Raw genomic sequence first — 22,628 nt, 5'->3', positions numbered from 1 at the left:
GCAGGCAGGCAAGCATTCCAGCTGCCACATAGGCCCAATTTGTATACATATTTTGGGCCCTATAAATTGCTGTGCCTGGACCAAACAAAGGGTCCAAATTGAACGAAACTTGCATGGGCTTTTTATGAGGCTTTGAGCAAACCCATTATGAATTTCAAGAAAGTCAAAAATCTGCAGAGTCCTCAGAGTGATTATTAAAATCAGCTCACCAGAAGTTTTGTTTGGACGGTAGCTTCTCCAAAATCTGCGGCAGCACCAAACCGACGGTGCTCATCTCTCGTGACTCATCGTCGGCACCACCTTGTCCACGCCTCATTCATTGCCTCTTTATTTTTCAATTCATCAAATGACATGCTCACAAGTAGACGGTCCAAATTGAAAGAACCAAAGCTATGGACCCGCGCAAATTGTACACCGAATACAATATTAAACTCTCAATATTCATACTCAAATTGACGGTCCCAAAATTAGCTCAAACTGACGGCCTAAAAAATAGCTCAAATTGATAGCCTGTAAAAAATTATACTGTGTGATCCGAAAAGATCGCCATTTTACTTCATACTTACTAGTTTCTTTAAATTTAAAAAATAAAAAAAAGAGCAAAGGACTCAGTGTAGCGGTTTGGAGCAATTACTTTCCGAGAAAATGTCATGCTTTCGAGTCCTAATATCCGTGTAGTGTGTGTGAATTTAGTATATTATTGTTTGTATTAATTAAAAAATTCACAAAAAAAAAAGAAAAAAAAAAGAGAATTGATAGTAGAGAGAGATCCACTACAACATAAAACCATGCAAATGTTGTTGCACTCAGCTGGCTCCCAATAGTCAACGGTTGACTCATCGTAATCAACAAATGAGGGCATGGCGTGTGGATGTCAAAATTGGTGTTTATATTAACTCAAATAATCACAATTATCGTATGAAATTAGAAGTGGAAAGTGTATGTAACAATCAAACAGAAACCGGGTGGGGCCCATGTTTGGATCCATTTATTTGAAAATGGACTTTTTGATTGTAGTGTTAGCGAGCTCGTGAAAAGAGATAAGAAGGCAGATACTATCTCTCTCAGTATCCGCATCACCTTCACAAACGAACGAGTGTCACTGACTCAGTGACTCAGAGACTCAGTATCATACTGTGAGAGAGGGAGAGAGAGAGACAGAGAGTATTAGAGCAATGGCAGCTTCCCAATTCGCTGCAACTCGGGGAGGAGCAGAGACAGTTTGGCAATGCAAATCTCAATCTAAATTGATCGATTTCAGTTCCAGAAAGAACAAATCAAAGCTTTTGTTCACGAGGAGGAACTTGAACCAGAGGAGGTCGTTTTCATTTTCGGTGAAGAACGCGTCCAGTGAGCCTTCCCAGAAGCTGAAGGATCCGATCATCGAACAAGGTCCTCATCTTTTTGTTTCCTTACACACCCTGTTCTTTAATATACATAAAAACGCATGCTTTAACTTTATGAGCTCCTCGATCACATTTTACCTTGTTAGTTTCAGAAAAGGATTGGAACCCACCAATCTGATGGATCAATATACATGAAAATGTATGAAGAAAATCCATGCTATTTATCTGATGACAATCCACTATCCAGTTCCGATCAAACTCTACCGTTTAGGATTTTTTGGAAATGGGGTTTGCCAAGTAGATAGCTGAAAGCCTGAAAATCATCTGGTTAAGCTGGCTTTTCTGCTATCTTGAATTGATACATGGCAAGCATTAGCTGATGGGTTCGGATCCTTTTTTGATGCTGACATGGTAAATGTGTGATTGGTTGTTGGAAACATAGGGGCACGCTGGACCAGTATAGGATAATCCCTTTCAAATTCTCTATATCTGAGATATATATAGAGAGAGATTTGCTCCTTACTTTCTTATGTTTTGATGTAGTAATTCCGAAAATATTATATTGTACTTAATTTTGTAACTTTTTACTTTTTACTTTGAAGATTCCTCCATACTCAGCTCATTCATACCCGATGCTGGATCCATCGCTTCAAGTATCAAATACCATGCAGAGTTCACCCCATCATTTTCTCCAGAGAGATTTGAGCTTCCAAAGGCCTTCTTTGCAACTGCACAAAGTGTTCGTGATGCACTCATCATTAACTGGAATGCAACATATGCTTATTATGAAAAGTTGAATGCAAAGCAGGCATATTATTTGTCAATGGAATTTCTACAGGTTTGTCATGAATCTCCTACTTGGCTCCCACAAGCGTGGATGTACATTTCTGTGACCTATGTAGCTTGCAAATGCTTCAGTTCATGATGTCCTGTTTTGTAGGGTAGAGCGCTGCTAAATGCAATTGGTAATTTAGAGCTAGACGGTGCATATGCAGAGGCTTTAAGCAAGCTTGGACACAAATTAGAAAATGTTGCTTGCCAGGTGAGCTTCCATCTAGTTTTTACCTTTTAAAATTTGGTTATGGACATTCATGTTAGTTTTGCATAATTAGTAATTGTGTACATCTCTTACCTCATATAAATTGCAATTCTAATGAGAAAAAAGGGAGTGCTGGAGCTTTAGCAAGAGGCTCTGTAACTATCAGAATAAGATAATATATGGACAAGATGCCTAAAAAATGAAAACTTTTCTTGAACAAGACTAGCATGAACAACTGTCTAGAAGAAGACAGTAATAAAATCTACGTCATTGTGAATACCATTTAGGTAGATTTGGAAGTTTCAAGGGAGGATCTTTTTCTTCTTCTTTTTTCCTCTTGCCATGTAAGAGAATGGTCTTTTTCCTGACAACTTTAGATGAACTTTGTAAAGCAGTAAGCTTTGTGTTTGTGTGTTGGTGCAACCAGTTTATATAGATAATTGATTACAGGAACCAGATGCTGCACTTGGAAATGGAGGTCTTGGACGCCTTGCCTCTTGCTTCTTGGACTCTTTGGCAACTTTAAATTATCCAGCATGGGGTTATGGACTTAGATACAAGTATGGCTTATTTAAACAGCGAATTACTAAAGATGGTCAAGAGGAAGTTGCTGAGGATTGGCTTGAGGTATGCAAGCTTTCTGTTTTCATCTTTCTGTCTCAATTGCTTCATTGTCTGTATAGGTTTTTGGAAAAATCATGTCTTATTAGTTGCTGACTCTTGCAGCTGGGGAATCCCTGGGAAATTGTGAGAAATGATGTCTCCTATCCTGTAAAATTTTATGGCAAGGTTGTTTCTGGATCTGATGGAAAACGACATTGGATTGGAGGAGAAGACATAGATGCTGTTGCTTATGATGTTCCAATACCAGGATATAAAACTAAAACCACAATCAACTTGCGGCTTTGGTCAACGAAAGCTTCATCACAGGATTTTGATTTATATGCTTTTAATTCTGGAGAGCACACTAAAGCATCTGAAGCTTTAGCAAATGCTGAAAAGGTTTGTACATTATACGGGGCTCCTTTTCTTTTCCTTTTTTATTTCCTTTTCCAGTTTCCCTTTTCGCTACACCAAACAGGCTTGTCTGTGTGCTCATGATTTCATAAATGTTTCTTGAAATGAATATGGCTTTCACCACCCCTGCACTTTGTTGATTTAATTAGCAAATAAAGATTTCGTGTTTTATCTGTTTCGTTTTCTTTTTCTTTTACTAGTTCCTCAGTGAGGAGGACTCTAACTGCATTCTTTAAAAGAAGCAATCTTTAATATATTTTTTTTCCATGTGGTACTCTCTACCTATTAGGGATATTTTTAGTGACCAGTAATTGCCTGCTTTCAAATGTTGTTTTTTGTTATGTTGTTATTGTGCCCACATATAATTGAATTGGTAAGTAGCATTTTATTTAATGGTTAACAGATTTGCTATGTACTTTATCCTGGGGATGAATCAGTGGAGGGCAAGGCACTTCGTTTGAAGCAACAATATACTTTATGTTCTGCTTCTCTCCAAGATATTGTTGAACGTTTTGAGAGAAGATCTGGACCAAATATCAAATGGGAAGAGTTCCCCAAGAAGGTCGCAGTGCAGATGAATGATACTCATCCAACTCTCTGCATTCCTGAACTGATGAGAATTTTGATTGATTTGAAGGGTTTGAGCTGGAAGGAGGCCTGGAATATTACTCAAAGGTAAGTCCTTTTATGGGCATTTATTGGTTGATTATGTAGGACTATTTGTAGTGTATGAACAAAGGGGGAATTCAGAGGCAACTTAAATTTTACTGTGAGAATAGTTGGAACATGATAATACGAGCAAGAGACTCTTGTTTATTACTAGTGGAGAGCATCTTTTTCCTTTTTCTTTTCCTGAATGTCATTGGGGAGTCAAGTAGTTGTGGTATCATACATACATGCATACGCATGAATATCTTTTCACATGTAGCCCTATTCAATTGACTTTGGGTTTCCATGCACATAAGTAGTCTGGAATTTGGTTTCTTTTTTTGCTTTTGTTCGTCCAATAACCTTTCCATCTTTATCCCAAAAAAAAAAAAAAGGAAATTGTTCATATGTTCGCCATATTTGTCAAGGAGTTGTTTGCCCCATGTAAAATGTTATTTGTTCATTAAGGATACCTATTCTTAGTACATGCTCTATGATAGCAACTTCTTTTCCCTCCCTCATCCTGCCATCTGTGTGCTAGAACGGTTGCATATACAAACCATACTGTTCTACCTGAAGCATTGGAGAAATGGAGTTTAGAACTTATGCAGAAACTGCTTCCTCGACATGTTGAGATTATAGAAATGATAGATGAGGAGGTAATGCTTGAATATATGTTAAAAAAATTAAATCATTCTTACCTTTGGAGTTTTTATGCATACTGATTGTTTACATTTGCATATTCTGCAGCTCATTAACACCATAATCTCGGAGTATGGTACAGAAGATTGTGATTTATTAGAGAAGAAACTGAAGGAGATGAGAATATTAGAAAATGTTGATTTGCCTGCCACATTTGCGGATCTATTTGTTAAACCCAAAGAAAGCTCCGTTGTTGTTCCCAGTGAAGAACTTGAAGATTCAAAAGAAGAAGAAGATGAATCTGTTGATGAAGAAGATGAATCTGTTGATGAAGAAGATGAATCTGTTGATGAAGGAGATGAATCTGTTGATGAAGGAGATGAATCTGTGGATGAAGAAAATGGACCTGAGAAGAAATGTGATGAGGAAAAAAAGAAAAAGGTGTTGGTGGAACCGCCGCCAAAGTTAGTACGCATGGCAAATCTCTGTGTTGTGGGTGGTCATGCAGTAAATGGTGTTGCTGAAATACACAGTGAAATAGTAAAAGATGAAGTATTCAACTCATTTTTTAAGGTAAGCCTCAATAATTTTAGTAACGATAGGCTCTTTGAAACTTTGAAACTTGATCTTATCATTAATCTCGAATCTTTAAATTTGGCAGTTGTGGCCTAAGAAATTTCAAAACAAAACAAATGGGGTGACACCAAGAAGATGGATCCGCTTCTGCAATCCAGATTTGAGTAAAATTATAACCAAGTGGATTGGCACGGAAGACTGGGTCTTAAATACTGAAAATCTGGCAGAATTACGAAAGGTAAAAGTCATATGAATGATCCATTTAGAGTTATGTTTACTTTTATATAACTTTGCGCAGCACCTATGTTATAGTTATATACTTACTGGAGTTATTTGGTTTTATGATAGTTTGCAGATAATAATGATCTCCAAACCCAATGGAGGGAAGCAAAAAGAAGCAACAAGTTGAAAGTTGTATCATTGATCAAAGAAAGAACAGGATATTCTGTCAACCCTGATGCAATGTTTGATATACAGGTGCTTTCCCTGCGTTCAAATTTATTTCTTGGTATATAGATGGCTGCTAAGCTTGGAGTATTAAATAATATTTTAGCATCAGGCAATGGCGAAGAGAATTCTTCTCTGTAAGGGAAAAGTTGGTCATGTTGAATTCCGTGATGGGTTGTAAACTTGTAATAGTCAATATTGAGAACTAGTTTGTTGCTGAATAATCCCCTGTACTAAGATTCCATTAGCCCATGGTTGATGCCCTTGATATGGTTCAAATAATCATTCAAATATTTCTTAATAGGGACTTGCAAAGCATAGCTGTTGACCTGTCAAATTTTGGTTTATTCGGTAGACAAAATTTCCTTGTATTTTTCTGTAAATTAGAATGTTTCTGTTCAGGTGAAGCGCATTCATGAATACAAGAGACAACTTTTGAATATTTTCGGAATTGTTTACCGCTACAAGAAAATGAAAGAAATGAGTGCTTCAGGAAGGAAAGCAAAGTTTGTCCCACGTGTTTGTATGTTTGGAGGAAAAGCATTTTCCACGTATGTGCAAGCCAAGAGAATTGTGAAATTTATCACAGATGTCGCGGCAACTATAAATCGTGATCCTGGCATAGGTGATCTATTGAAGGTATGGATATCTTGATAAAAATAATTGATTTTGCCTACTTCATTGACTTACACTTAATATAAGTTGGCTTTGTGAACGAACTCAAAATTTTCTTACATGTGCATATTTTGATTTGCTGTGAGTGCATTTGAATTACTGAACCCCTAGATCATTGATTTTAGGTAGTCTTCGTTCCTGATTACAATGTCAGTGTTGCTGAATTGTTAATTCCTGCAAGTGAGCTCTCACAGCACATCAGGTAATTCAGCTTCATTCTTAATATGATTCATTTTTCTGTTCACATAATTTTTCTGTCTGTGAGTGGTAATGGAAAAGCATACTTACATGCCTGTTTTACTCTTTTTGGACATGAACATGCCTGTCTAAATCACTACGTCTATCATTGTCTGCCTATGCAAACTCTGAGCACTAAGAATGATTGTTGAAACAGTTATGGTAATATCTAACTGTGTTAGAGGAAGAGTTCATGCTGCTGACTATGAACCCCTGCCCCCTTTGTTATCTGGGCCTTTTTAACAAATTTATTATTATTTCTTTGTAGTACTGCTGGGATGGAGGCCAGTGGAACCAGCAACATGAAGTTTGCAATGAATGGCTGCATCCTAATTGGGACTCTGGATGGTGCCAATGTTGAAATAAGAGAAGAGGTTGGAGCAGACAACTTTTTCCTGTTTGGTGCTAAAGCTCATGAGATTGCTGGGCTGAGAAAAGAAAGAGCTGAGGGGAAGGTTTGTCTTAATAACCAAATTGTTACTTTGTTCTCGTTTTCTTTATAGACATTAATCCAGTGAAAATGTTTCTGCCTTAGAAGTAATTCGGCAGAGTTAACAGATAATCATTTATTTCTTTATCTACTCATTGTCTCATGGGATTTTGACCTATTCTCTCATTGATGCAGTTCGTTCCAGACCCACGTTTTGAAGAAGTGAAGGAATTTATCAGAAGTGGTGTTTTTGGGTCGTTCAATTATGATGAACTGATTGGATCCTTGGAAGGAAATGAAGGATTTGGCCAAGCAGATTATTTCCTTGTGGGCAAAGACTTCCCCAGTTATATAGAATGCCAAGAGAAGGTTGATGAGGCATATCGGGACCAAAAGGTGAGTTATGGATGCCCTTGTTTGTTGTTACACGTCTACTTGATGTTGAGACTTTGTTTGTGCCTAATGTTTTAACTGTTGTTGGGGGCAGAGATGGACAAGAATGTCAATCCTGAACACAGCAGGCTCATACAAGTTTAGCAGTGACAGAACCATTCACGAATATGCCAAAGACATATGGAACATTAACCCTTTCGAATTGCCATAGAAGTTTCTCCTTGTGAGCAAAGACGGCCTTGCCTTGTGGTCATGATGGCCTTCGGCTTTCGGTTGCTATGCAACCATCGTTCTCTCTGTCTTTCTCATGTAAAGGTAAATGCTTAGAATAAAGGGTAGCGCTTGGTTGCTACATTACTATAGCATATATTCCGAAGTTAAAGAGAGGGTGGTCAACTTATCCCAGATTAAAGCACCATCTCGTATGTGTAGTAAATGCTGGGAACAAAGGGTGGTTGCCCCAGATAAGCAGTACCATACTTTAGCTGAGAATTCTAATTTTTCTGTTTTTCTTTCTTTTATATCTCAAATAGTCAACTTGATCGATCAATTATAAAACGAACAACAATAAAATGAATTATACAACACAAACCCTGCAATGCATTTGATGTGAAATAAATAAGGGTTAGTTTCAGTTTGGTCCGCTAACAAATTCGCTCTCAGCTTAAACAATGAGAAAAACAGAGACATTTCTCTGTCTTCTTTTGTAAATTTACCTCACAAGAGCACAACTCCCAGTAATTGAAGATTTACTGCAATGTGCAAGTAATGGGATTAATCTAGGAATTAATGGGCCACTGAGTTACTGGCAGGCTATGGGCTTGTAAGGTTCCGTTATGTGCTTGGAGCTGATAGTGTGGTGCATAGTGGCCCATTTTGGTTGATGGATCTGGCTATAAGGTTTCAAGCCTATTTACAAGGACCTTTTTTTCTAAATAAATTTGTTTGAGAAAGAATAATTGGCCATGGTGGGAGACTCTCCAATTTACTTGGCCAGACCAAATTGTCTGAGCAGAAGAAAATTATCAACACTGTCACTGAGCTGTAGGTGCATGGATAGATCTTGCTTTTTGCGCATTGGTTTTTGTAAAATTGTAATGAATTGTGGCAAATCTCACAGAGGCCACTCTCACATCTTATATATATATATATATATATATATATATATATATATATATATATATATATATATATATATATATACAGTTATTCTCTTATCCGGATGTCCGCACGTTATTATCGTGCGGATCCTATTGTAAACAGGCAGGAAAACAGAGAGGGGTAGTACAAAATACACGGCGTCTGCACGATAATAATGTCCGGATGTCCGCATAAGAGAATTTCTGTATATATATATATATATATAAAAAATGTTTTCAAAGGCATTCCAAGCACATGGCCAGAGCGCAGATTCAAGTGATCCCATCTACACTCGCATGATATTCAATTCCCCCGTGAGCCACCTAACAAAAACATCAATAAAGAGCTAAGCCCGTATCTTGCATCCAAATTTGCAACCCAAAACTAGGAAAAACATGTTACTGTTAATTAAAGCCAAGAGTTCATAAGGCTTGCCCAGTTAGGCCATCTAGCATGTAAGATTTAACTAGATTTTCAGTTTAAATGCACTTCGAAATTTTACAACAAGAACAAATTTAAAGTTGGGACTGGTTTCTTTTGGGTCAAGGCAAAGGTATCTGTAGCTTACTTGCAAAAGAAGATTGATACATAGAGGTAAATAAGTAAACAATACGTATGTATCATCCTATATGTTCAACCACCATTTTTCACACTTCGGGCTTCATTTTTGATCATCTTTGCAGCATCTACAGAGTGGCTAAATAAATCACTGGCAGAAAGCAAAGAACAGGAAAAGAAAACGTAAGAGTTTTGCTAATCTGTTTCTGTATACTGATATTTTGCAAGTATACAGTTCAAAAGGACGAAAAAATTCATATTAAGGCAAGAATGTTCCAAATATGTATCATTGAGCTACAAGTTTGGAACTATACGAATGTATTTCTACATGAAAAAGGAAAAATCCCAGAATTAGGGACAAAAAATTTCTGGGTTGCCACCTATAAGCCATAAGCAGCAGAGAGAAGCTTTTGCCTCTCTTATCCCTCTCTATCCTAACAAATGCCACTAAAAACTTCCACAGAGCCATGGATGGAATCACTTCTTAGTTGGGCATCAGACCCACCAGTAGCTCGAGTTTATGTTCATTTCCAAGCCACCAGGACTTGAATTCAACATCACCATTCTCTTCCTCAAGTTTGACTGGTTGACTAAGTTCAAAGGCATCGCAGATTTCAGAAATCTGCTGCTTCAGTGCTCTGGTGTGTTCTGTTCCTGTCTCAGAATCTTTACCAAAATGAACTCTCTTGTGACCACCCAAAGCTTGGCCTGTTGCAAACACCTTTAAGCAGATGGTGCACCTGTGAACCTTACTTTCAAAACCAGTCACAGTTACTCTTTCCATCTCCTGCTCCTCTGAATTATCAGTACATTCAAGCTTGGCAAGCTTGGAACTGTACTCAATCTTAGAAAGCTTGTTAATCTGAATTTTATCTTCACAGTCCTCAATCTTCTCTCCAGAACAGTTGTTAGTTGCTTTATGAACTCTTTGGTGGCCTCCAAGTGCCTGATGAGAGCGGAAAAGCTTCTTGCAAGTCCTGCACTTGTGTTCTCTTTTCTTCCGAGAATCAGCAAAGATTTCAGATTCAGTACCATATAACATGTGATTGCCAGAATCACAAGCCTTTATACCAGACTTTATGGAGCCCAATTTAGTTACATCCAGCTCTTCTTCCTCTATAATATCCCCATCCATTTCCACTTCAGTGACTTCAGTGGGGATGGCTTCCATCTCTCCATGACTTTCCTTCTCAATCTCTGCATCATACCCCACAAATGCAGAATCCTCATCTAGTTTAGGCCTTTTGCACTCTGCACCCCTGTAAAACCTGTCAATAGAAACTTCCAATTTTCCAGTCTTTTCCTCATCACTTGCAAACCCAGAATCATTTTCACCAAATTCAAATATTTTGTTCCCAGTATCATTACAACCAGAAATGCCACCCCTATTTCCCATGATCCGATTCTTTTGGACTGGCGATTGAACCTCCAAAGACAACGAATTGTTATCTGAAGACTCAGTTACTGAACTAATTCGACCCCAATTGCTTCCCCCTCTGGAGATGATCATCAAGCAAATAGCCCCACCTACTACTTCTTGGCCAAATTCAGTAGCATATTTAGATTCATTCATACCAGAAAAATAAGAACTTGGAGTGATCTTGTACCTTAATCTTTTCGATCTTTTCCTCCGGATCAGCCCCATGGTCTCAGTGCTGTATTGGAAATCCACAAAAAGCTTCTCGCTTGAAATGCTCTGCGATCCATCAGAGGCCCTGAGCCTTTTTGAGTGAATTTTGGTATGAGCAGTTAGAGCTCTCAATGACTCAAATGCTTTACCGCAATCTTTGCAACACTGAGTCTCCTTCCTTTCTGTGCTCGAGTGATGCCTCATGTGACCAAACATAGCTTTCATTGAATCAAACCTTTTTCCACAGACCTTGCAGAGGCTTTCTTTCTCAGAAGCTTGAACCTTTGAGCCAGAAAATTTCCAAGACTTTTTGGGGTTCACTCTTAGGCCATAACCAGCATGCTCATCGTCATCACCTTCAAAATCCACGTTGCTCACTTTGAGCTTTTTCTCTGCTTTAGCCGAATTCTTTGTTCCATGGCCCCTCATGTGACCTCCCAAGACTTTGCCACTCGAGAAGGTCTTGTTGCAGAGCTTACATCTATGCTCCATCCTACCACTACCCAACCCAACTAAAAAAGCAAACAAACCCAGATCCCAAAACCAAGAAGAAGCCAAATTTCCCAAGAAAGTTTAAATCTTTCCACCGCATTCCAGGAAAAAAATAACAAAAGAATGCTCAAGAAACAGAGGAACACAAAAAACCCAGATCAGAGAACACCAAGGACTAAACGATTATACCACAATCATGAGGCTTTCTTGCTTTCTCAAAGTGATCGGAGAAGAAGCAATTTGGGTTTCGCAGAAGTGGTGTGCAAGAACAAGATCTGGGTCCCAAAGCAAAAGGGGTCTTTTTTCTCTCTGTGATCTCTTGGGAGCTTGAAATGTATGCAAGCAAGCAAAGAAGCAAAGCAATATATCTAACTGAAGCACATTGGTTATGTGACCACTGAGGCACTGACCACTGCTTTGCCAGTAGCGGGCAAGAAATGACACAACTAAAGAATAAAAAAGAGTGAGTGAGAATGAGAGAGAGGATGAGGATCACTTTCTGGTACTAATATTTTCTCTCTCCAAATTTTAGCCTAAGCCTTATTTGGAAGCAGAAAAAAAAGGAAAAGAAATCCTTGCATGAAAGCAAAGTTATAATCCGAGACGCCGACTTTTGTCCCACTTTCTTGTGTACAAGAAGCCACCAACTCGCTAGCACTAAAACTCTCGTTTTGGCATTTCTCTAATTAATATATGAAAGATTGTTTCTTTTTTTCACAGGGACCTTATCATAGTAAATTGGATGGATTTGGATTTCTAATTTATTACATAAATTATTCTTTTTTTGCTTGGCACAATTTATTAATATCATTGAGCACAACTTACAGAGTGCCTTTCAACATTCAGTGAGATAAGTGACCTAAATACCCAAACCAAAAAACAGAGTCATTTATGGTGTTGCTTGGGGCTCAAGACTCAAGAATTGGGTAGGCATTCTACTTTCATGTCAAATTCACATTTCCCATTACTGTTGCAGGAAAAATGAGTAATTTATGAACTAAAAATGGAACTGAGCTATCTGCCATTAGGTATGAGCAGAGCATATTGAATTGTCTGAATTCAAATGCGAACCATACGTTCTTTTTGTTTTGGTTTGTCCTGCTCCTAAGCAAAACCCCACACAGGGGACAGGTTCGAGGAGGCTCCAGCGGCCAACTGTTTTTCTTTAGTTGTCTCCGAACTTAGAGAAGAGCTTAGCATGATAAAAGTACACTCAAGTGCACTGTAAATTGGGCAGGTGTACCTAGCTGGATGTTTAATTATATATATATTTTTAGTAAGCAATAGTCTAAACTATTGAGGAGGAGGGTTTATCACACACGCACACAACTAAGATGCTGTGAGAGTTCAAACCTGAAATCTTTAATCTGCAAGTCAAGATCCCTTTTCACTGGGTTAGACCCCGTTGACAATTTTATCTTTTAATTAAGTACAAAAAACATGCATAAGTTAATCATTCAGCCACGTCAACATGAGTTTGACATTTAACCAATTTTGACAATCCTGGCTTTGGCCTCTAAATGTCAAAAATGCATATGACTAGTAATTTCTTGAGTTAATTTCATATTTGTTGCAAAATAAGTACACCAGGAAAAAAAAATAACTTATGTAATTATTTAATTGTATGAGTTTGTTTGTATTTCTGTGGTCATGATGTTAAAATTAAGGTCCAAATTGTTTAAGAAGTTTCGTCTCTTGTTTGATCTGCCAGAACTAATTTATATTACCATAGAATAGATGCTAAGAATGTTATTTTAACTCTGCAGGTGGTTTGCATTTTTAGTCCGGTTTTCATCACCCTTAACTATGTTAGCAGGTCAGAATATTAATGATTGGTCACCATCCAGCAACCGTTTGGGTTTGGGATTGATGCAAGTTATATAAGAAGCTTTCTAGAAAAAGAGTACTTAATTTACCATGTAAATGCTTTATGTTGAAAACAAATAAAAGCAAAGTATAAGGATTGAAAAGGGTCTTACAAAATAAGGGGAGAGAATACTGGGGAAAAAGGATAATTTTATATGTTCTAAATAAAATATTGATGCTGTGGGCTCATAATTCCAATGGTAATCCACATTCAACCCTTAAAAAATGATGAATAGAAGCATTAACAACCAGAAAGAAGTTAGCATACAACAAAGGGCACAAGTTGATGCTTGGCTATGACATAATTTGCAAGGAAATGCCTGGCCTTCCCTTGTTTTCACCCACAGCCATTTCCTTGTTTTCAACCACCCACAGTCCCATGTTTTGATGAGTACATAGTAGAATGCTCAGCATTTAGTCTATGAAAACAAAAACAAAATATAAAACTTGAGGGTAAAGAAACAATTTGAATGAACCTTAGACAAATGCAACACTACCAAAAAGATACAGTGAAATTTTTGGTAACAAACTGTTGATTTGATTCACTTCCAATGAAAACCTTCACATTTTCACATCTCATCCTCACAAGAAAAAAACAGAATTTCTGGCTCACAGGTAAAGAAATTGCACCCTGTTCACTGAAGAAAAAGTCCATCGACCATGGCTGTCCCTTTGACTAACCCATGGGCATCCATCATGCGCTAAAAATCTACATCCGTAGCTGCCTTCTTCCAAGAAATGAAAAAATTGAAAGAAAACTACTTGCATCTTTGAAGGGTTAATAATCTATCGTCCATTTGAAAATCCTTCTTCAGGGTTCCCCAAATCCTGAAAGGAGGATTTAAAGAGTTCATACAGCCCAAAGCTGGCTTCAATGGAACAACAGTACTGGGAATTAGTAATCCTAGTGTAGTTCATCTTGCCCCGTGCCACCTTATCATCCTTATTGGGCTTCTTCTTGAAATTTATCATTCAAAAGCTCATAGGTCAGTCACGATGCTTATTGTACTTACTCAGAAAAGGATCACGTCATTCTACACCGCAGTCTCTTGAACCATTTCTGTCAATAAGAGGACAAAAGAATTCAACTGTCTCGCTGATACTCATATGATGTGCAAGAATCATCTTGAATATCATAATCCTCTCTGTTATTGCTAGCAATCTTATCCAAAATCTGAGTTTCGGTACCACCAGAACCACCAGGGGAACTCCCAACATGAGCTCCTGAGCCATCATCTATATCACCCCCATCCTTGTCCTTCATTCCAACGCAATCAACCACATCATTGCCATCTCTACAACCATCTATGTCATATGCATCCTCAATGTGTTCATAGCAACCCTCTAAGTGTTCTTCCTGATTATAGGCAGGAGCATCTAGATTGACAGGAGATTCCACCCCAGAGTCCTCATCATCCTCTACGGTTCCAAGCTCAATTTTTTGCCACTCATCATCGTCACTGTCAATGTTTAGAGGGTCAAACCTATTCTGCTCAGTCCGTTTACGGAGCATGAAAACATTAAAATAATAGCTGACAAGGTCTTTATGCGTTCGGAAAGGAAAAGCCACGGAGAGGTGGTGCCAGAAGTTCTTACCCAATGATACAGGGTTAGAGAGGACAACATCATGGAAGGCATGCTCTTCCTCTTTAGTCCATTTATCTGCAACCTCTTCTCCCATTTCATAAAATCCCAACTCTTCAAATAGGTGCTCTCCAAGGTCTTCTTTTAGTTTCTCTCTTGTTTCCATGACATGTTGTCTCACACATCTAACAGAACCTGCATCACCACACTTACAGTTGCTTCTAGCTCCCACATCTTCACAGAAATAGTTTGCTGCAGATGCTTCAAGGTCAGGCATAGAAATGACACGGGTACCCATCAGCTTCTCCTCGTTAACATCAAGAACAAGATCCTGACTGGAAGGACATGAAGGCTCATGTTGAGGATACAATTTCTCTAGATGAACTGAAGCGTGTGAACCCTCAAAGCCCCATACTGGAACATGAGCTTGATGCTGAGCACCAATAGAAACTAGCTTTCGAGGAGGATAATCAACAGGAGATGAGCAGATCTCGTCAGAATGAAGTAAAGCCCTCCATTGGTTTACAGGTGCAAAAAATTCTGGGAATAATGATAGATGAGATGCTGCCTCAGGTCTTACATTAGCTTCAATAATGCTGCTGTTGGACCACAAAAACCGGGCAAAGCTTCCAGAAGCACCAGTTTCAAGTTCTTTGTAGGTCTCATTTGAGACTGAAGTTCCCAAGTCACTTGCAAACCTTCCTTCATCTGGACATTTACTAAAACTCCCATCACCATCACCTTCACCATCTTCATATTGTAATTAAATCAGCTATAAGATCAAACTGAATTCTACATATTATACTAAGTTTATAAACAACCATGCAATAAACATCATACTAACTTACATCAGGGTAAAAGAAAAAACTGATGCCATTATTTTTTTTAGAAGGTCAGATTAACTTATTGGTCCAGATTAACATACACAGCTCTAAATAACATTTCCAGATCCATGGTGCAGGTTATGCCTTTACATCTTCCAAAGATCCAGACAAATCATTATATGCACAACTTGAGAACCAACTTATTAATGACCATCCAATTATTTGATACCTGAAATTTGAAATTTCTGGGGAGCACCATTAAAAGGAAAAATATCCTCATTAGAATGTTCCAATTGTCTTGGGTGCTTACAAGCAACCTCATAAGAATCCTCACCACCAAAAGGCCGTTTGTTAATCATTTTGCCCTGCAAAGTGAAGCCACATTTGAAGTGGTGCATTGAATACGCAATATGGGACTCAGTCATATAAACCTCCCATTCAGAGAAGAAAGCAGCAAATAAAGATCTTAGATACGAGAAGAGAATAACAATCTTCAGGAAACTAATCCTTCTAGATGACTCATCTTAATCAAAACTAAATACAATATCACTATATAACAATCAAAACATAATAGGCTTAATACCTTTCCAATAAATACAGACACTAAACTTAAACAAACAATCATATCAGGTAAGACAGACAGTCAGCATAATGCATGGAATACCACCTACTGCACAACGAGCATCAAAACAGCTTCAGTAAAAAATTCAGTGTCTCTAAAGCTGATTCTACTTAATCAAAAAATAGATGCTATGATTCTAGTAACAATTCCCCACATACAAATATAGGTATTTAAAGGAAAGAGGCAATTTTCATTTCTTTCCTTTTTCCTCTTTTATATGTGATTGTGACCTACATTCCTACGAAACAGAAGATATGATGTTAAGTTCTAAGGGAAAAGAAATGGCAGATACCTTGCATCATCTTTTGCAAAAACCAATTTTTCCTTACTCATACCAACTTATATATAGCAACGTATGTGCGGAGACTAAAAGATATAATCCCAAACAGGCATAAAATGAAGTCAAACAATAGTACCTTATAGTAGTACTTGTGCTACAAAGCCAGCTTAATTTTGTCTTATTAAAAAAAAGATACAACTTTAAAAAGTCAATTATATTACTGAGCTAAAGGAGCTGGTCCTTACCTGAAAATATTGGCGTCCAAGCGATTGACAAAAGCACCCAAAAACCAGCTTCTCAACCCAAAAATACTAGACCCCTATGGTTGTATTTTTTTTTATACTAATTTACAAGCGATTGAAAAACAGGGGCAAGCAGTAAACTGTGTATCCCCAATTTATACAGGTAAAAAGAATTTAAAAAATTGGAAATTTCATAAGATCAAAACATTTCTTCAATTTTCAGATAAATCGGGAAAATTTTGAATGACCCCAGATAGAATCGGACAGTTAAGTACTAAAAGGCAAACAATTTATTCACAGATCGGGCAAAACCTTTTCAGATCGAGAAGTTTTCTGAAATTTCAAAACCCTAACCCTAGAATTGGATTGGGGACACGGCGAGACATGAAATCGGGATCAATAGGTAGATAAATGAGCGAATTGAACGAATACAATCTTGAATTGAAGATTGAAGATAGAAATATGAAGGAATCTGAATCGCAGTGATAAAGATCGGGGATGGAGTAAAGTTTTGGCGCTAGCGGTTTTATAGCCATTTATGGCTTTGTTGGGTGGTCCGAGTCCGAGGATAGAAACCTTTTGGGTGACCTGAATTACTAAAAAGGTAAGAATCTAGTTCATATTACGTTGGATGCCCCTCTGATTCTGTACGGATGAGCACGAGAAAGATTCTGTCAGATAAATGTCATAAAATCGTCAGTGTAAGAATTTTGGCAGCCACTAGCTTTTCGCCACGTCCAGTGCACAGATTGTTGCCAACGACACATCGTTCTTATTCAAAGTGATAAAAAACGATATGACGTATTTAATGGCGGGTTGAAACTTGGCCTCAGCCAATGGCTATATTCACTTGCTGGAGGTTGGCGGAAGCAGAAGAAGACTATAGAATAAGACATTTTTAAAATTGAATACAAGTACAACCACTTTAATGATCCAATAGCACATTACAACTATGAAGTGGTAAAGTGTCGCGAGGGGCGTGTAACTTAGTGGTTAAGAGTATTTTCTCCTGTTTTAATATCAATTTCCTTTTTTTTAATATCGCTTGCATCAAAAGTGGTAAAGTATCATAAAACATTATCGTTTTAATTGTATTACAACCAGATTGACACTCTATTGATGTAGCATGTTCTAATCGTATTGCATCTCTAACCAAACATGTCTAGTCCAAGTGTTTGTCTTGTCTTTTGAACAGGGAACTTTCATGTCAAAGAATATTATTGGAACATGAAACAAATGGTTCCAAGAATTTCACAATTCTAATTTATGATGGCGGATTGAACCAAACAAATATGATATCACGTTTTCTAATAAATTGAAATATAACAATATATGACTTCAAATTTATGCCAGGCAAAACAAGAGCCTCTAAGTTCAACAAAAATTATACCAGAAACCGGACCACTATGTATGTGGTGGCAAGAAAGAAGAAAAACCCATGAAAAAAATAGCAAAGAACCAAACTGACTGCCTCAAGCCACTTGAACTCCTCGTCAATTTTTTTATGCCACAGCAGGCATGTCCTTGAGCCATGCATCCAGGGGCTTACCAATTGAGAACACAATAAACCCAATCTCCCGCAGCTGATCTGCATTAACAACATTCCTACCATCAAATACAAAGGCTGGTTTCTGCATGTTATCGAATATCTTCTTGTAATCAAGAGTCTTAAACTCATCCCATTCGGTCATAATGCAAAGACCATGAGCCCCCTTTGCTGCCTCGTAGGCATCCCCGACCACCGTAACTTGCTTCTCAGTACTGGAGGAGGCACTCATCGGCTGGAGGTGAAGAGGATGGTCCCAGTCAAATTTGCTCAATGCAAGGTCCTTGTGAATCTGGTCCTCGGTAACTTGCGGGTCATATATGCTCAGTTCAGCCTTGTCACCCAACAACCCCTTGCACACATCAATAGCTGGGGTCTCCCTTGTGTCACCAGTATCTTTCTTGAAGGCAAAGCCCAGGATGGCGATCTTCTTCTTTGCCACTGTGTTAAACATGGACGCAACAACACGGTTCACAAAACGGTTCTTCTGATAATCGTTGATCTTAATGACCTGTTTCCAGTACTCAGCCACCTCTGGAAGGCCATTGCATTCGCAGATGTAAACCAGATTCAGGATATCCTTCTGGAAGCAAGACCCACCAAAACCAACACTAGCGTTAAGAAATTTGGGTCCAATCCTAGTGTCCTTACCAACAGCATATGACACCTCTATAACATTGGCCCCAGTAGCCTCACAAAGAGCAGACATGGCGTTGACAGACGATATTCTCTGGGCCAAGAATGCATTGGCCGCAAGCTTGGAGAGCTCTGCAGACCAGAGATTGGTGGTTAGGATTCGGTCTTCAGGCACCCAATGAGCATAAACATCCTTCAATGCTTTGATGGCATTTTGGCCTTCAGGGGTCTCCCTTCCACCAATAAGGACCCTGTCTGGGTTGAAAAGATCTTGGATTGCAGTTCCTTCTGCAAGGAACTCTGGGTTTGAGAGGATTTGGAATTTGATTCCCTTGCTATTGTGGGTCAAAATTTTCTCTATTGCTTCAGCTGTTTTGACTGGGACTGTAGATTTCTCAACAACAATTTTGCTAGATTTTGACACATCAGCAATCATGCGAGCAGCACTCTCCCAATATGTCAGATCTGCAGCTTTGCCTGCTCCAAGACCCGTAGTTTTGGTAGGGGTGTTTACAGAGACAAACACTATATCAGCTTCAGCAACATGTTTCTCCACTTCAGTGCTGAAGAAGAGGTTCTTGCCTCGGCATTGCTTCACCACATCATCAAGGCCAGGTTCATAGATGGGAAGCTTGTCACTGTTCCAAGCCTCAATCCTTTTTTGAGCGATATCAACAACAGCAACTTGAACCGATGGACACTTGAGTGCAATCACCGCCATTGTAGGGCCCCCAACATATCCAGCACCAATGCAACAGATCTTCACCATTTTTGTTTCACTCTAGAACCTGCCCATAGTTAAGCACATACATGTCAGTGGAGCAAAAAGACAAAACAAAACAAAACAAAATGGAAACGATCCACATATAGAAATTGAGTTTGATATTCAACCACTGAACAAAAGTCTCATGCTGCAGTAAAGAACAATTCAAGGACATCAAGTGTGTTTGATCTTACAATTTACGAAAATGGCTCATCCAGAATATACCCCTATCAACTATATCATCTCATATAGCCATTGTTCTATTTCAAACCCGGTTCCCAGATCTAGACCTTTAGACTAAAAAATTTCAAAAATCCTACTTTTCTTCATTGCTTTGTTCCCACTATCCAAACAAAAATTGCTTAAACAAATACAAGGGCTTGATTATAAACAACAAAATTAGATCCACAAAAATTCTGGTAGATCTAGAATCAGAAAGAGCACAACCCGGAATTGCAACAGAACTCGAATCCATACTTATGGAATTGGAGCAGATCCATGAGCAAGTAGCTCAATTTACATTTTCAATATGAGAATTTATCAATAAAACGGATCCATATATAAAATCCAATGTGCAAATCATATCCACGCATATACGAATGATTGTATGAAATCAAAAGTTTCAAGCTTAACTACTAAACAAAGGAAAATGACACTAGATCTGAAGAATTATAAGCGCCATTAACAAAATCCATTTAGTATATTCAAAGAAAATGTACCAATTCAAAGAAACAATCGATAAGTGGTTTGGAATTACCAGAAATAGCTCCTCCGGCGTCTTTACAGAGTTGATACAGAAAATTTTCCTTGCCTGACCCTAGAAAAACAAGGTGTGGAGATTTCAAAACTGACCAAAACAACCCAACTAAGAGAAGGTTGGAGCTAAGCTAATGAGGTACCTTTGCTTGTCTTCCTTTTCAACTGTATGTTCGAAGAACGAGAGAAATGCGAGTATGAAGAAGACGAGTGTGATGGGCTTGCTTAAATACGCAACGCATGTTCCAAATTTACCCCTCTGATTTATTAAAAGGACAAGCGGGTCCCGGGACGATAGTTGGTTGATGATGCGAAGCTCTCAAATAAAAGACTTATGGCAGGTAGAGGAGAGAGGGTAGTCTTGTAAAATTAAATGTCGGACGCGGTTCATATTATTAGGGTGAAATTACAAAATGCCCATGAAAAGGTCATGGTTTTTTAAAATGCAGGCCAGATGTTGAGTATAATATTACCCAAAATAAAAAAACATAAAAACTCCAAAATTTTACTCTGTGTTTGGTCAAGTTAGGAATAGGGAGGTAGATTTTCTCATACACAACATCACAATGTCGTGGATATTCGAATTTAAGACCATTGATTTATAAATCAAGACTTTCACTTAGTTAGACCTTGTTAACTCCCAAATATCACTATTACTATAACAAAATTCTCATATAGTATAATTTATATCATATCGAGACCATTTAAGAGCGTTTGCTGTCAAAATAATGAGACAGTATCAACATTATAAATCCCATTTTGAGATTTTATCGATACAATGGAACCAGTGACAGATCCACCATGGGGTCAATAGGATCAGACGACCCCATGGCAGAATTGGATTTTAGTTGTAGGATATGATTTTTGCCCTTGGCAGCCATGGAAGCGACCCCATGGAGAAGAAGAAGCTTCAGGTGGGCCAACTAGGGTTTTTTTTTTTTTTTTTTAAATATATTAAAAATAAAAATAAAAACTGCTTCGCAAAATGACGTCATTTTGGGTTAGGAATTGAAAAAAATAGAAAAAGAAAAGGGAGCTGCAGCTTCTAAACAACCCAGATCCGAAATTTGACCTCCAAAATCCCAATTTTCATATTTCTCCTCGACAACAACCCTAACTCTAATCTCCCCAAAACCTCCACCACCATCTCCTCCCCTGCCACCGCCGCCAAGAGTGCTAGCTGCCGTATTGAAAATGAAGCTATAATACTACGTTTTTAAAATATGAAACCTCGTCGTGGACAATTGTAACTTGTAATATTGTTTTTGACATTAATTATGAATGAAAATACTATCGTTTCATTTTCAATATATTTTTTTTATCTTAAAAAATTATTGAGTAGTTTACGCTATAACTCCATGAGTAGCAATTCCTGCATTCCCACTGAATGGAACTATACGTTGTAGCAATAATACTACTTGACTTTGCTAGTTGTATTTAAAAGCACTTTCCAATATTCTACGCGTTTACCGCACATGCCAATGATGGGTTGGATTCAATGCAATTTGCAGCAACCTTCGGTGAAGGAAGGAGTAATGTGCTCCGCTAATCAATGGTAACATTTTCTTGTTTCGGATTCGGACCTTTTGGTAACCCGGTACCACATAATTACTAAGTTGCACAATTTAAATTTGTATCTCATTTCTTCGACTGATAAGCATATCTTTTAGTTTCATCATCAAGAGCAAAACAGGACATATGGGCAACTTTTGTTAAAGCATGAAGAGGAAAACTTCGAAATCAAGACTCTCGACTTTGCTTGGAAAATCAGAAAATGTTGGATTGAATTTCAAGCCATATGAAAAAAAGGAAAATTAGGGGGATGGACCCATTCTGATGATGACTCTTAATAATGCACACAATTACATATATTTATACGAGCTAATAAACCAAGTTACATATAATTTTTATAATTAAAATCGATATGAAATTATATATATGGGTTAGGGTAATTGGGCAGGACAAAGGACCTTTTTATTTTTTATTTTATGGATTCTTTTCTGATCGAGATGTATAGATCCATGGGTCTATGTGTCTATATAGATCTTGTTCATGGATTAACGAAAATGTGCAAAAGCTTTATTTGCCTATGCCATTCTACGAGTCTCTTTCTTTTTGTGTATGGCATCGCCACTCCCGTTGGCAGCATCCACTAATTCAGAACTTAATTTAAAAACCATATTTTGACCTGGACGTTTTCGAGATGCCCCTAATAACTTGTGTGAATCCTATTTCAATG

General features: G+C 38.0%; 4 protein-coding genes across 7 annotated transcripts; 1 reads left to right on the top strand and 3 right to left on the bottom strand.

Annotated features, from left to right (window-relative positions):
- The first annotated feature begins 1,013 nt into the window (after positions 1 to 1,013).
- Positions 1,014 to 7,942, top strand: LOC110749864 (Glycosyl transferase, family 35). The gene is made up of 15 exons (XM_021950070.2): positions 1,014 to 1,392; positions 1,949 to 2,184; positions 2,287 to 2,388; positions 2,836 to 3,012; positions 3,112 to 3,387; positions 3,806 to 4,077; positions 4,592 to 4,709; positions 4,801 to 5,265; positions 5,354 to 5,506; positions 5,617 to 5,745; positions 6,118 to 6,354; positions 6,516 to 6,592; positions 6,896 to 7,082; positions 7,253 to 7,453; positions 7,545 to 7,942. The coding sequence occupies exons 1-15, from the start codon at positions 1,176 to 1,178 to the stop codon at positions 7,659 to 7,661; spliced, it is 2,964 nt and encodes a 987-aa protein (XP_021805762.2). The 5' UTR covers positions 1,014 to 1,175; the 3' UTR covers positions 7,662 to 7,942.
- A 1,441-nt stretch (positions 7,943 to 9,383) lies between these two features.
- On the bottom strand, positions 9,384 to 11,808 carry LOC110750252 (uncharacterized). Its single transcript, XM_021950555.2, has one exon. The coding sequence runs from the start codon at positions 11,268 to 11,270 to the stop codon at positions 9,633 to 9,635; it is 1,638 nt and encodes a 545-aa protein (XP_021806247.1). The 5' UTR covers positions 11,271 to 11,808; the 3' UTR covers positions 9,384 to 9,632.
- Positions 11,809 to 13,391: 1,583 nt separating this feature from the next.
- Positions 13,392 to 17,292, bottom strand: LOC110750198 (uncharacterized). 3 transcript variants are annotated; one of them, XM_021950488.2, is made up of 3 exons: positions 16,692 to 17,292; positions 15,774 to 15,909; positions 13,559 to 15,470 (listed from the first exon to the last, which is right to left on the bottom strand). In XM_021950488.2, exons 2-3 carry the CDS (start codon positions 15,901 to 15,903, stop codon positions 14,221 to 14,223), a joined length of 1,380 nt encoding a protein of 459 aa, XP_021806180.1. In that variant the 5' UTR covers positions 15,904 to 15,909; positions 16,692 to 17,292; the 3' UTR covers positions 13,559 to 14,220. The 3 variants fall into 3 exon arrangements, with proteins under 3 accessions (XP_021806185.2, XP_021806180.1, XP_088107150.1); XM_021950493.2 differs by lacking the exon at positions 16,692 to 17,292 and having other exon boundaries at positions 13,392 to 15,428; positions 15,774 to 16,684; XM_088251024.1 differs by lacking the exon at positions 16,692 to 17,292 and having other exon boundaries at positions 15,774 to 16,683.
- Positions 17,293 to 17,965: 673 nt separating this feature from the next.
- Positions 17,966 to 20,669, bottom strand: LOC110749988 (UDP-glucose 6-dehydrogenase 1). 2 transcript variants are annotated; one of them, XM_021950223.2, is made up of 3 exons: positions 20,533 to 20,669; positions 20,391 to 20,450; positions 17,966 to 19,658 (listed from the first exon to the last, which is right to left on the bottom strand). In XM_021950223.2, the coding sequence occupies exon 3, from the start codon at positions 19,637 to 19,639 to the stop codon at positions 18,191 to 18,193; it is 1,449 nt and encodes a 482-aa protein (XP_021805915.1). In that variant the 5' UTR covers positions 19,640 to 19,658; positions 20,391 to 20,450; positions 20,533 to 20,669; the 3' UTR covers positions 17,966 to 18,190. The 2 variants fall into 2 exon arrangements, with proteins under 2 accessions (XP_021805915.1, XP_021805925.1); XM_021950233.2 differs by having other exon boundaries at positions 20,391 to 20,592.
- Positions 20,670 to 22,628: the final 1,959 nt, after the last annotated feature.

This window comes from Prunus avium, chromosome 3 (genome assembly GCF_965620075.1).
Source record: "Prunus avium chromosome 3, drPruAviu1.hap1.1, whole genome shotgun sequence".
Classification (NCBI taxonomy): domain Eukaryota; kingdom Viridiplantae; phylum Streptophyta; class Magnoliopsida; order Rosales; family Rosaceae; genus Prunus; species Prunus avium.
This window is presented reverse-complemented; position numbering and strand designations above follow the sequence as displayed.

Excerpts from the sequence above, each read along its gene's own strand:
- LOC110750198 (XM_088251024.1), bottom strand. The coding sequence starts at position 15,969 with ATGACTGAGTCCCATATTGCGTATTCAATGCACCACTTCAAATGTGGC. Across the intron at positions 15,471-15,773 it reads CCAGAAATTTCAAATTTCAG|ATGGTGAAGGTGATGGTGAT; the intron begins GTATCAAATAAT and ends TACAATATGAAG.
- LOC110749864 (XM_021950070.2), top strand. The coding sequence starts at position 1,176 with ATGGCAGCTTCCCAATTCGCTGCAACTCGGGGAGGAGCAGAGACAGTT. Across the intron at positions 5,507-5,616 it reads ATCTGGCAGAATTACGAAAG|TTTGCAGATAATAATGATCT; the intron begins GTAAAAGTCATA and ends GTTTTATGATAG. Across the intron at positions 6,593-6,895 it reads GAGCTCTCACAGCACATCAG|TACTGCTGGGATGGAGGCCA; the intron begins GTAATTCAGCTT and ends ATTTCTTTGTAG.
- LOC110749988 (XM_021950223.2), bottom strand. The coding sequence starts at position 19,639 with ATGGTGAAGATCTGTTGCATTGGTGCTGGATATGTTGGGGGCCCTACA.
- LOC110750252 (XM_021950555.2), bottom strand. The coding sequence starts at position 11,270 with ATGGAGCATAGATGTAAGCTCTGCAACAAGACCTTCTCGAGTGGCAAA.